This window comes from Mustela nigripes, unplaced genomic scaffold, assembly GCF_022355385.1.
Source record: "Mustela nigripes isolate SB6536 unplaced genomic scaffold, MUSNIG.SB6536 HiC_scaffold_148, whole genome shotgun sequence".
NCBI classification, from domain to species: domain Eukaryota; kingdom Metazoa; phylum Chordata; class Mammalia; order Carnivora; family Mustelidae; genus Mustela; species Mustela nigripes.
In genome coordinates, this window is record NW_026739562.1 from 9,624,502 (window position 1) to 9,638,838 (window position 14,337).

At 45.9% G+C, this 14,337-nt stretch overlaps 1 protein-coding gene across 1 annotated transcript in view; it reads left to right on the top strand.

Moving 5' to 3' along the window:
* Positions 1-14,337, top strand: part of LOC132008440 (receptor-type tyrosine-protein phosphatase eta-like) — a 163,979-nt gene that overhangs the window by 94,386 nt on the left and 55,256 nt on the right. The window contains exon 2 of the mRNA XM_059387047.1: positions 13,673-13,691. Within this exon, the coding sequence (XP_059243030.1) occupies positions 13,673-13,691 (19 nt within the window). The remainder of the gene's footprint in view (positions 1-13,672; positions 13,692-14,337) is intronic.

A 14,337-nucleotide genomic window follows, 5' to 3' on the forward strand; every position in this document is an offset into this window, starting at 1 on the left:
CCCATTCATATTTCAGTGTCTGAAACTTGGCAGGATGTCAGAAGCTACAGTACAAGCAGGGAAATTTTTCTTTGAACCGTGAGGAAGGAGTAAAATTGTTTTCCTGGGATTTAATTTATTAAAACATTTAAGAGTGGACTATTCCCTCCGAGAGACCAAATAGAGTGCCACCAAAAGATCTGGCCAAAAGGACCTTCCTGGAGCTTCTCATTATCTTGGTTTTTTAAAAAAATGGCAATAAAGTCATTTTGTCAAGCTTACCGAGTACCCTAATAAGACATTCCTGCCATTTTAAGTTTACTGAATGGTGAAGTAACTTTGACAGAGGTTGTTGGCTGAAATCAAGTGATGTCTATCAGACGTCAAACCTGTTGGGAATTTGGACCATTCGCTGTTTATTGATATGACTTCAGCCTCTACTTGGGCTTGTTTGTTCTACCTTTTGATTAACAGGACCTGCCTATTTCTTTGCCGAGCTGATAAAAGGAATTTGGAGGATCCCAGTAAAATGCTGGGAAGACTGAGACCCTGATCTCTCTTGAGAGCTGTTAAATCTGAGATTGAATGGTCCGATTGGTGGCATCTATAGTGATGGATGTATGGATTTGAAGTCCATACATGGCTGTTAAGGATGTTTTGGGGATGTAGAAGTTCTTGGTGGCACAGTGGCTCCCCAAATGCTAGAATATGGATCAGACTTGGGGTCAACTTCAGGGTAACAAGAGGACAGATGCCTGAGAACATGTTGTCTTCGACTTCCTGGCCTTCCTCTTTTGAGTGCCGGCCTTTATTGGGTGGAGATGGGTCTTGTCTGGAGGGGGAGTCCTTTCTGCCATTTGGGTTCTTGCCCAGCCCTGGGGTGAGGGCTGGCTGAGGGGGGTCCACACCATTGTGGAAGAGAAGCCTGGGAGCTCCTTGAGGAACATTTGGGGTTTGAATCAGTTGTGTCTTTGAAAAAATTTACCCATTTTGGACTTGTCTGTGGAAGCAATTAGGGAGATCACAGGACCGTTTCTGATTCCTGATTCTGTACAGTGTCTATTCAGAAAAATAGAAAACAGTCAACTGGAACAGGGGATTATTTGAGCACACACAGAGTCCTGTTGTCTCAGAGGCAGGCCCTCAGACAATTTGCCTTTTAGTGAAGTTTAAGCCCATGAAAGGAAATAAAAAGTGTTTTATTAGATGGCAAAGAAAGATGGACTGGACTTATGAGACTTTGAGAATTTTAGCTTTTTTCTTTGTTAATGCAAACTTAGGAAGAGAGTCACTCTTTATATAATGCAATTTATTCGTACAATGTGGTAATTATCATTAATAGTTAATAATAATCTTCAACTGGGTAAAATACCGGTATGTGTGTGTGTTGTGTGTCTTTTGTGCAAAGCCAGATATTGCTACTTCTGAAGATGAGTGTACCTTTGGGATATAGGATGTTAACATTCATTAAGCAACCACTTTGTATAAGACCTGAGGAAAACACTTGGGAGGTCAGGCAGCATTGTTTTACCAAAGAAAATGTGAACTGGTGACTCACCTGGTATCAGACACCTACTAGGTGGTGGGGTGGAGATTCGAACCCCTGTCTGGCTTCCATGTTCATTCTGCCTCTTCTGCAGAGTGCTGATTCATTCACTGTAGGTCTCGCTGGAATCCAGCCCAGGTCACTGCAGTGTACAGAAGATGTTGACATCCATCATGTCTTCTAAGTATTGAATTTTGTTTCCTGAAAGCACATAAGTAAAAGCCAGGGATCCATGGATGTGGCAAATAATGTGTTGTGTGAACAGATGGTGCCAGTCAATGGGCAGGAAAAGGAGTTGCTACATGCTGAGTGACAGTGTTAGTCTTCCTGACCCTGGTGTGAAAACATTTCAAGTTGTTGGTGAGTGAGGAAGATCACTCTTAGTGGGAATTCCCACGTAGCTATGGGATTACTTTCTAGGATTTGTTGGATTGCTGGATTTGTTGAAGGGAGAACTGGAAGAAGCTGCCAGAAATTTGCAATACTTCTGAGGGAAACCCTCTCCCTTTGGCCCATCTTTTCCAAGTCTAGTCTGGTTTTAGATCTGCTAGAACCCACTGGGAAAATTCCACCTGGATTCTAGAAGACCAGGCCCCTCCCTCATTTAAAGACCAACAGAGATTGTCTTCAGTTTATTCTGGGTTGAGTTTTCCTCAAACCAAATCAACTCCCAACTCATTCCCCTGGAGTTGTTGAGTGCCCTCCTGGGAGCTTATAGGTTGTGGCTACTCAGACCAGAGGGGACTCTCATCTTTTCTTACTGTCCCTTTAAAATACCTTCATCCACTGGTTCTCAACACTTTGGAGGGGACTTGAGTCACTTAGAGAACTGGCTGAAGTAGAACAAAGCTGGGCTTTTGTATTTTTACCAAGTTCCCAGATGGTTCTGAGACCTACCAAAGTATGAGAACCACTTCTGTGAGCTCGCTTGCCATTTTATTTGTTTCTTGGCTTGCCTGTTCTCTTCCACTCTTTCCTGCTATCCATAGGAAGTCCAGTTCTCATGCCTAGACCTTGTCTCCTCTCTTATCCTTTCTGCATATCATGCTGCTTACCGCCCAGCTGTCTAGTGCCCAGCCAGCTCAGGCACTGTGCTGGGCATGAGTTAGAGTCCCCTACCCCCAAGGAACTCCCAGCCAGTCCAGGACACACATACAGTCATGAGGTGCAGGAGACCAAGCTGGGGGCAGAGCACACCGACAGAGGAAGGCTCCTGCCGCACTGGGAGGTGGAGTTAGGCAAAGCTGTCCTGGTCCAATGAGCAGCAACCAACTGGGAAAGGGAGGGAGCGAGGCAGCTCTCGCTTTCTAAGAAGGTAGTAGAGACGCATGAGTCAAAGTAGGGGATGGCAGCCCAGACTATTCAGAGAATGGGAGGTATGTCAGTATGTGGAAAAATGTACATGAAACGTGAGTTCTGCCTTTATGACTCACACTTTCCTTTACTGGAGGCATTGATTACATCTGTTGTTTGAAAAAAAAAAAAAAAGGTGTGTGTGTTGAAGAGCTCAGGAAAAGACAGAGAGCACTAAATTAAGTGCTTCCACCTAAAGGAGCAACAAAAAAAAACCCTTGTTGTTTATTGCTTCATCTTCCTTGCTCGTCTTCAAGCACCGTAAGACTAGGGAACTTCTATCTCTGTGCTCTAGAAAGATCGTGGAGCCTGGCATAGAGAATCCAAGCCAGCCAACATGGGGTGAATGGATGAGCTTCAGCCCAGCTGCTTTGACAAATCACTTTACCTCACCCGGCCTCTGTTTCCTCAACTTGAAACAGAGGCAGATTGGTACAGATAATCTCTAAGATTTTATCTTACCGTATGACGGGCCACCTATATTTCAATTGCTGGCTCCCAAGGCCATGAAGTTCACCCATGTCTGCTCGGCCTTAGCCACTCACGGCCAGGCCAGCTCTGTGTCAGGCCCCAGAGGGCCAGTTACAACCCACCAGTCAGCCAGTGCTGAACGAGCCTGTATCAGGGACGGCATTGTGCTAGGCACGGATGGGTGTGAGGTGTGGGACTTCCCTGACCTGAGGAGAGAGTTTATCATCTAGCTAGAGCAATAAGGTAAACGTACGGTAAATAAATTGCCTGACGCTGAGAGAGTGAATGCAGACTTATAGGGTACAAGAGGAGCTATTCTGAGAAGCAGTCTGGGGCCAATGTGGTTTTTTTTTTTTTTTTTAATATTTAAGATCTTTTTATTTTTATGTAATCTCTACACCCAACCTGGGGCTTGAACCCACAACCCTGAGATCAAGAGTCACATGTTCTCCTGACTGAGGCAGCCAGGCACCCCGGTGGCCAATGTGTTTTGACCTTCAGGCACCATTCTCTGCCACCAGGGGGCCCATATTGCAAGTTATATTCTCTTTTGAATACCCTGTATTCATTTGGAGAAATTTTATTCCTTCCCATGTTCTATCAGCCAAAGACTCCCAATTGGAAATTCACACTAGTGTCAGGAGATCCTGTGTTCTTAACACTGAGCTGATTGAAGTCTACCAAGAGCAAGGAAACAATGGCATTGGCATAGAGTTATCCTCTCTTGAGCATGTGCCTTGTGCCAGGCATCATTCCAGTGAATTCTCTTAAGCGTTTGAGGAGGGGACTGTTGTAATCCTTATTTCCAGATGAGAAGATTAAACTTCAATTTAGTGCTCAAGGTAGTAATTTTTGGAACCCAGGACACAGAACCAGACCCAGACCACAGGTACATGTTCTGACCTGCTGTTAGCTGGTGCCTGTGGCTCTGTCAAGGGTAAATATGTCATTTAGGGCCAGTGGTCGGCAAACTACGGTCCTGTGGGCCAAACCCAGCTACGACTTAATTTCTGGGTGGCCTGTGAGCTAAGAGTGCTTTTTACATTTTTAAATGGTTGAAAGAAAATTCAAGGCAAAAATAATATTTTATGACAGGTGAAAAATTATATGAAGTGCAAATTTAATGTCGATAAATAAAGTTTTATTGGAACACAGCCATGGTCATTAGGTAACACATTGCCTGTGGCTGATGGTTACAACAGTTGTAGCCTAAAATATATATTGTCTGGCCTTTTACAGACATATTTTGCTGACCTCTGATTTAGGGCATTCATTAGGCTTTATGAGATGTTGAAAATTACCTGTCATTCCCCATCTCTGTCTTCATAATTCATGGATGGGGCTCCGTTGGGCCAGCTCTCCCATAATCCAGGATTTTAGGGCTCAGAGTTCTCTTTTCATTGCTTGGATGTCAGATTAAAGTGTCTGCTTTGTGGCATCGCTGGCCTGATAGTAGCTGCCCCGTGGGTTGCCAAAGTGCCGTTTTATCAAAGATTAGTTTCTCACGGAGGATGACGGTATGGCTTTGCCTTGCAACTTTTTTGGGGGGAGGGGTGATGGTGAGTCTATTTAGCTGATGGGAGAACAAAACAGTTGAAATTTCCTGTGTTGTCTGGATGGGTTAGCGATGTACTTTTTAATTAGAAGGGCATACTGTAGGCCCAAAGATCTTTTATGAGGACTGATCTGTTACGATCATCTGTGAATTTTGAGGCCATCCTGAGATGGTGCTGGTGCATGGGGAGGAGTGGGCCTGAGTCCTGGGCTCTCCGCTAAACTGGGTAGACTCCATCCATTATATGGGCAGAGGGCTCGACCATGGGTTTGCAGAGTGACTCTCCATGGCCTCTGTACAGCTCAGTCTGGGGTGGGCGGGAGGAGCCAGGGAAGCAGCTTGTCTCAGAACTTTTGCTCAAGTTCCTCTCATCATACACCAAAACCCAAGATGCCAGCTTGCCCTTCCCTTCTGTTCTTGCTTCTGTGTTGGCAGAAATATGTGCTGGTTCTGCTTTTTCTCTGCAAGACAGCATGCCCCTTCCTGTGCCTCACCTCTCAGATCCTCTGGTCCCAGTTTCTGGGAATGATAATCACTGTACCGGTCAGTTACACTGACCGCGCACTCACTGTGGGTGATCAAGTCACTTCAGACTTGTCAGGGCAGTGCTGTAAACAGCAAATACTGTTTCTAGCATTTACTTTTTTATTTATGAAATGATCAAACGTACACAAATAAACTCCAATATACCCAGCGCTTGAGTTCAGTGCTTGTCAGTATTGTACCCACCCTTGCTTCAGGTGGGTGTGGTCGTCATTGTTGCTGGAAGGGGATGAGTAACTCACTCAGGTTCACGTCCTTGGAAGGGCTGGACTCCAGACCATGTTCTCTTCATTCCTGTGCTGTCCCACCTCTGAAGGACTGATGTTTGCTGCTGTGTATAGAGGACCTAGTGTGTGCCCTTTAACCCTCACATCAAGCCTACGGGGGAGATGGTAACTTACGGGTGAAAAGAACTCAAGGAGGGTGGCCTTCAGACTCCTTGCTAAGACGTGGTGATGCCAGGATTCACATCCAAACCTGACCCCAAGTCCTGCTGATTTTTGACCCCACCCTATTCTCTGTCCTCAATGCCACAATGCAGTGGTCATCAGAGGGGTGGTGATTTGGGTTGTGGGAACCTCTGTTTGCAAAGCCTCGGAAGAATACGGGGTTACTTCAGGATGGTTCTAAGAGGGTGTGAAAGGCATCTGGGTTTGTGGAAATCACCACTGGCCCTTTGGCCTCTGAGATAGGATCCACCCTTGGGTTTCTTGTCAAAGTGAATAGATAGTGAGAGGCCCCTTAGCTTTCTGCGGTCAGCTGAAGGCAGAGTTTGTGATCTTTGGTCCTGATCTTTGGTCCTCTTCTAGGAGGAAGCGGGAGGGATATGGGAGACTGGGGAGTCAAGAAGGCATAGATTACAGATACACCCAGCTGGGTGGGGTGTGGGAGGGGAGGATTCCATGAAGAACTGGCCTGGACATAGCAAGCATTTGGTAAGTGGTAGCTATTAGGTATTGTTGTCCATACTCAAAGGTGGATGGTAGGACTTTTGGAGTGGTTTTATTATTCAGATTTAGAAGTAGGAAATTAAATTCTTCAACTGAAGGATCACCCTGTTTTTTTCTTCTTTTGGTGGATGGTGGTGTCATTGGGGGGTAGGTTGAACAGGGGTGAGCAGAGAATTTAGAGCAGGCATACTGGTGCATTTCATCTTCACATCGTGCACATAATTCACATCTGGGATTGGCCAGAGATCTGGCCCTAAGAGAGAAACTTACAAAGTAAACAGTTCTTTGATAATTGCAACCCATGAATTTTGCAAGATGCACTTTGATCGATAGAAAGTTTTTGGGGTAGTTAGGAATGTAAGTAAATGGAATAGGCCAAATAATGAAAAATCACACTGCCTCTTGATCTTTCTTTCTTTTCTTCTTCTTCTTTTTTTTTTTTTTTTTTTTTTTGGAGCTAAAACTTAAGATTTAAAAAAAATCTAAGCTAAGACTCCTAAAATATCGCTGAAGTTGGAAAACACAATGGGGAAAAATAGGAAGTGTTCTAGTGAAGGCGAATTAGAAAAAAAACATTGTGAATTGAGTAAAACATGTCAGTGGGCTAGATTTGGACAATGGAACTCCAATTTAGGACCTTCAGATTTATCACATAGTGTGGAAAAATGGTTTAGACAGGGGTCTGGACCTTGCCAACTCTCACACTCCTTCTCTCTCTCTCTTTTTAAATACTTAATTTATTTGAGAGAGAGAGCACACAAGTAGGGGGAATGGCAGGCAGAGGGAGAGGAAGAAACAGGCTCCCCACTGAGCAAAGAGCTCTATGTGGGGCTCAGTCCCAGGACCCTGGGATCATGACCCAAGCTGAAGGCAGACACTTAACAGACTGAGCCACCCAGGTGCTCCAGATCACTAGTTTTCAAACTGTGCTCCTTGAGGTGTGTCGGGGGTTCCATAAGTGTTTCATTAAAAACACCCTACCTGGTTTCCAATTTGGCTGTGCTTGAAATTATAGTCAAATTGTAATGAACACACTTGCCCAGATATGTGTTATACCATATTTTAATACATTGGAGAACACGAATTTAATGTCCTAATGTGGTTATGCATCAAAATAAATATGAGGTAGTATTATGGAGGGCACATATTGCATGGAGCCCTGGGTGTGGTGCATAAACAATGAATGCTGGAACACTGAAAAGAAGTAAAATAAAATAAAATGGAAAAAAAATAATGAGGTAACTTGAACTTTAAAAAAATATATATAACAACAAAAATATATATCTAAGCAGACTTGTACACACATGTACATGTATATATATATATATAGATAGATAGATAGATATGTATGAATGTGGAGCTCTGTACATGTAGTTCTCCAGAAGATTCTTTCTTGAAAAAATAATCCTGCTGCTAAAAATACCCATGGAAACTTCTGGCCTGGGATTTCCTCAGCTCTGCATCTCAAAGTTCACATAGCCTCACCAAAATAGCCCCTCTGGTTACTTTTTTCTCCGTGCATTTGGAGGAGTTCGTCATGCCTCCAACCATCCCAAGAGGGAAGAGGTGAGCCTCTGGTTTTTGTAGGCTGGTTGGCGCTCATCCTTTCTGACAAAACCTCACCTGGCTGTTTTGGGTCACAGAATTCTGGCTGATGCTGATCCTTTTCCACAAAACCCCCCCTTTTAAAAAAATTTTATTTATTTGTCAGAGAGAGAGAGACAGAGACACAGAGAGAGATAGCATGGGCCGGGGGAGGGGCAGAGGGAGAAGCAGGCCTCCTGCTGAACAAGGAGCCCATGCGGTGTTAGATCCCAGGACCCTGAGATCATGACCTGAGCTGAAGGCAGACACTTCACCAACTGAGCCACCCAGGCATCCCTCCACAATCCCTTTTGATGACAGCATCAAGTTTCGAGAGTCCCACATAGGCAGGGTGAGCCTGGCTTGGTCTGTTGTCTTGTGGTGTAGTAACACTTTGTCATGCCACCTGTTGACCTGCCTGTCCCTGGCCTTTCAGACTCTAGGGTAGAAAAGGATGCTAGGTATTCAGATCACCTCATAACAACATACTTGTCTTCTGGGGAGTGATGTTTATTGCCTGACTTCTGGGTTCAGAGGGACAGCCCACTCCGGCTACCATTTTCATGATCAATGATTTACCTTTCAGGGACTGGTTTTACAGAAGCTGTTGGGTGCTTTTCACATGGGAGATAAATGAGCATTCGGAAGAATGTACCAAATCCCATAAAATGCTATTTGATTTAAAAAATTGCTTGAAGCAGTTCACATTTTGGTTAATTACGTCAGTGGGTAAAAATAACTATTGTCATATGGTGTGTGGGCTTGGCTTTAGAAGGATAAAGAGCCTATTGTTACCCATTGTGTTCCTCAGTCACTTATTATCCATCCCTAAAAGCCAAACATGGATAATGGAAAACCCGAAGATTTGTCACTTGCTAAAATCCAGGCAGCTGTGTGAGTTTACCCTCAAACTCTGCTCTTTCTGAGAACACACAGAAGCCTTCTTAATTGAGCCCAGTTAAATGGGTCAACAGACCTGTCCCTGAGGCCCGTGTGGAAGGCAGAGGTTCATGGCCGGCAGGCCTGGAAGCCAGCCTGAGACTTGCTCAGGGACAAGCCAGCTGAGTGCTCTTGGGAGGGGTGAAGGTGTAGACCTTCAGAACCTGGGAGACCAGTGCTGGAATATTCAGCTTCCTAGCTGTGAGATGCTGGGTCAGGAGCCTCACTTTTCCAAGGCTTAGCTTCTTCATCTGGACAGTGGGGTTAAACACAGTTCCTGCCTCCTGGGGTTGCTGTAAGGCTTGACTGAGATGTTGAAGGGACCCCTGATTGCACCGTAACTGGCCAGTAGCTAAGCACTCAATCAGTATTATAATAAGTAGAGTCAGTCAGCATTAGGTCCCTGCATGGGGTCCCTCTTTGGGTGGTGATTCCACCACTCTTCCCTTACACATCACCCTCGAACCCCTTGAGCCCCTTGCTCCCTGTCCCCCACATTCACCATGTCGTCGGGCACCCCCTGCCCATGTAGCGGGGTGGTCGGGGTCATTCCTGGCTGTCTCTCCACATTGCACTGTCCTGTTCTTTCCTGCTTCTCGTGCCTCTGAGTACCTGGAGACTTGGAACCACGTGAAGTGCCCTGGGTATCTTCGGCAACTGGGCCAGAGTGGGGCACAGTGCAGGGTGTAGGGAAAGGGCTGAGTGGCAGGGACTGGAAGGGGCTCAGAGCCTGGACGCTCCTGGGGGTTGGAGCCATCGCCGAAGGTCATCAAGGCTGCTGAAGGTGGCAGCTTCAGAGGTTCAGTGAGGCAGGAAGACGGCTGTTAGACTGGGAATATGAAAACCTTATTTTGTTTGAGCCTCAGGGAGATCTCAAACGGGGCATCAGTGTTGCATATATCCTTCCACTGTTTAAAACTGATGAAACAGGTGGCTTGGAGAGACCCTCAAGCCCCAGAGCTCCCGACGTCGGGGGCAGTTGAACCTAAACCTCTTGGTCACCCTGCTAGGCCTTGCCTACCAATTCACAGGCTCTCAGCGGTGATGGGACATGAGCTCTCTGTGTACCCCTGCAGACCCCTGCCCACTCATCTCCACCCTGCCCTGCCGATAGGAGGAGGCTCACCTCCAGGTCTATACCAGTGGAGGCCCTTGACCTCTAGGAAGCCCCAGATGGAGATGGGGGAGAGGCAGCCCCTTAGTCCATTTCCTTACCTGTCCAACTGGTACTGCCCCAGGATTCTTGCCTTCCTACTGGCCCTCCCCCACTAAGTCCACCCCCCCCGCAACCATCCTCAGTTCCCCTGGTTGAGTGTGCCATCTGTCCCTGCCAGGGTCCCAGTGAATATTAGCATGTTTTAGAAAGAGGAATCTAGCAGTTCTATTTATTTTTCACTGTTCATTGAAGGGAGAGGTAAAAGGAGGGGCAACAAGGTGCGTGGATGAAGGACTAGGGCCTGGCTCTCACCTTTGGTGTTCATCACAAAGGGCCTCCCTTTAGGTTTTGGCCTTTAATATTCCAAATGAAGGATTATGGATGGAGTCACAGTGATACTCTGACAAGATTAAAACACAAGTACACTGGTACACTGTAACAGATCTTACCCTGTCCTGGTGCTTTTAATTAATTTCTTTCTCTCTCTCTCTCTCTCTCTCTCTCTCTCTTTCTTTCTTTCTTTCTTTCTTTCTTGTGGTGAGTGTATCCTAAGCACTTCAAAAAAGAAATGTGGCCTGGGTTTTGCTCAGCCCTAGGAGGAGGCTTTCTCTGTGATTTAGGGCTTGGGGTTTAGGAGGCTTTGGTTTATGATGGCCTCAGTATGGAAGTGGGGAAGTCAAGGTGATTTGGACAAAGAAGCGTCTTTAGGACATAACCCCTGAGTGTAGCCATGGAGGGTGAAGGCAGGGAAGAGTTGGGTTCTTCTGAAGTTGGTAGAGTGGGAGACAAGTTCAATGGGGCAGTTACAGAGGGTCTTGGAGAGAGGGGAAGAGAATATTTATAAGTATGTTTTGGTATGAATGTGGGAGTGATATTTACGTGTAGAGGAGCTGGGGAGAATTTAGAAGTTTCAGGTAAATGCAGTTAGGGACCTCCTGTGACGAAGGTGTTGAGTAGGAAGAATCCAGTGTTCAGAGTAGACCACTGATGGGATGGCTGCAGCTTTGGCTGAGTTGGGGTGGCATTGAGGGTAGTCTTCATAGTTTGGTTTTCTTGGGGGCCTGGAGGAAGATGCTTGTGCCCAGAGCCACAGTTTCAAGACTAGTGGTAGTTCTTGAAGAAGAGAAGGAGAAAGAGTTTTGGCTCACTGGCGTAAGCAAAGTGAAACAGGAACACATCTCTGCAGGAGGGGAGCCATGAATAAGGCTGGAAGGCTCAATAGCCAAGGTCTGCTCCTCAGAAAAGAGGAGGGAGAAGGTTCTATAGTGTATAGGGTGTTTAGTTAGTCCCACTATCTGGTTGATCAACAGGTTTCTACTGTGCAGGCGCTCGGGACTTGCTGGTTCACTGAGTTGTCAGTGCTTTCTATTCTGCCTTCAGTTACGCCTTATTTCCCTTACTTTCCTAAAAATGGTCTGAGAGCAGGTCCAGCGCATCCATGTTTGTGGGCAGTATTTGGGTACATGGTTGACTGAATGGATTCCAGCGTAGGATGCAACGCAGAGCTGTGTATGAAGAGATGATAACATCGCAAGGGGCTAGGACGGGCCAGTGTAGAGTAAGGAGGTTGGGTAGTTTATGTTATTCGACTGCTGGGGAGAAAAAGGGGGGGCGGTTTTCTGCCACATGCTAACTTGCTTGGCAATCTGGTCTTTGTTTTTCTCTCTCCTGTGGTCCATCAGACACAGGAGAGAAGCCTGGCATAGGCGGGTGGCAGGGGCTGGAAGCAGGAAGACGGGCTGAAGGTGTGCAGGCTTGAGGGTAGAGTTGAGGGGGTGGGAATGGAAAATGTGTGTGTGTAGGAAAGGAGGAATCAACAGGTAGGAAAGGAGAATCAACAGGACATGGGCCCTGAGACTTGTGGGGAGTGAAGAATGAGGAGGAACCCTCAGATTCCTTTGGGAACTGGTGCCTGGGCCCTTGGGAGACAGGCTGGTGAGTAGACCTTTCTGTCCGTTGGTCTAACCCCCGAGATGAGAATGAATGTTGTCTTCAGTGTCTCCATTTGGTAAGCACAGAGGATGTTTCCTTTGGATTGAGTGGGGGGTACTCAGGCTTCTGGACCTGACCAGCCTTGGCCTTGGCCTTGCTGTATAGGACCTTGGGCAAATCTTCCTCCTCTGCGCCTTAGGAATTACTTCCTTTATAAAACAAGAGGGTCATTCCTTTTTTCAGTGTCATTTTTAGAGTGCCTACTGTATGCACCGTTCTAGGGATGGCTGCAGATGAGGTTTCTGTTCATGCGTTGTAGTTGAAGGAGGCTGATGACTATTGTGGTGAATGCAGAGGAGAAAAGAGCCAGAGGTGTTAGGTTTCACTGGTTGATTGGAGAAGGACTCCCCGAAGAGGTGGCCTTTTAGGCCATGACATTGGATGGTCTGGGGCAGAGTGTTTTTGGAGAAAGGAATCAATATGTAAAGGCTGTAAGAGAGAACCAGCTTCAGGAACATTTCAAAGGGCATGATGAGATCATGATTATATTCTAAGTGTGATGGGAAGCTGGAGGACATTTTTTCCCCACTAGAATCCCTCTTGATTATTTTCCTCTTCATGAGGGCCATACTTTGAAAAATCCCGTTACCCAAAAATGTGTATTCTAGACAGTAAAATGTACAACCTCAAATTATTTTAGGTTTTTAAAGTATGGGGGAATAATTTATGGCTCACAATGAATATCTTTGAGGACCTCCAGGGATCTAAAGATGGCAGATTGAGACACTTAACTAAATAAATAATCGTTTTGGAAATTCACGCTTCCCAAAGTTGCATGCCATATAATTGGGGGGAGGGGGGGGGCGGGTGGCAGGGGGAGAGAAAAAGATTACTGCCACCTACTGGTAGAAGGAAGAAGCTGGATTGTTGCACAACAAAAATCCCCAACTCCGTTGATTACCGTCGTGTGCGCACCTGGCTTTACATTCTGTACTTGCAACCTGAACATGGCTGGGGGAAAGGGTGCCATGGTCCTGCTTCCCCCACCCCTCCCCCACGCCCTAGAGAATCTTGACCTTGCTTCTGTGTCCTTCTGCCTCAATTTATGATGCAGTGGCAGGAGGGAGTGCTGCCCTGGGGAGCTGCTCCAGTGTTGGATGTATCTGTGGGGGAAGAACACTGGTTGGCTCAGCCTCCACACAGCCGAGCTAATCCATTGTTTGTTTGTTTGTTTTTTTTTTTTTTAAAGATTTTTATTTATTTATTTATTTATTTATTTATTTGACAGAGAGAAATCACAAGTAGGCAGAGAGGCAGGCAGAGAGAGAGAGAGGAGGAAGCAGGCTCTCCGCTGAGCAGAGAGCCCGATGCGGGACTCGATCCCAGGACCCTGAGATCATGACCTGAGCCGAAGGCAGCGGTTTAACCCACTGAGCCACCCAGGCGCCCCTAATCCATTGTTTGTAAGCGACCTCTGGTTTCACCAAGTTCCCTTATCCAGTGTCCTGGCACCCTAATATCTGCCAGGGGGCCTTTTTTTTTTTTTTTTTAATGCACTCGTTAACACCCCAGCTCCATTATTAAATTCTCAACTGCTTTATTCCTGATTTGCATTTTCCGTGGCTGAATGAATGCACTGACTTCCGTTTTCTTTTCTGTTACAGATGGTGTGCGCAGGTGACTGTAAGTACCACTTCCCTCTCTTCTCTTGTATTGTTCGCTACCGCCCCCTGATGGACACAGCAGCATTTACAGCAATGCGAAAATCACAGAAAATGCCTATTTGTTCAGTCTTAGTTCCAGTTTTTCTTTAGAATTGGGGTGAGTGTGGCAACAGCAAGTGAAAGAAAGAATTCAATCAGTTGAGCAACTTTGACAAAAAATTTTATATTTTCTGTGATTTTTCTTTTCTGCAAGCCCACATCCGTGGGTGATTTTAAAAAACACTTACTTTTCATAACGCAGTATGATTTATATTTACTTTGTGTGCTGCTATCCCATAAGTATTTTTTTTTTTTGCTACGCTGCTCCATTATTCTTTTTTTAAAGTTTTTATTTATTTATTTATTAGGCAGAAATCACAAGTAGGCAGAGAGAGAGAGGGGGAAGCAGGCTCCCCGCTGAGCAGAGAGCCCCAATAAGAGGCTCAATCCCAATACGGGGCTTTAACCCACTGAGCCACCCAGGCACCCCTGCTCCATTATTTTTAAACTGATGTACAGAGTTTGTGTAAGCTTTGGAAAATCAGAAGTAGACTCCTGTATATTTTGCTTCTATGTGGAGGACTGAGTCCCAGCTGCTAACAGTGCTGGTCCATTGAAGTGCTCCC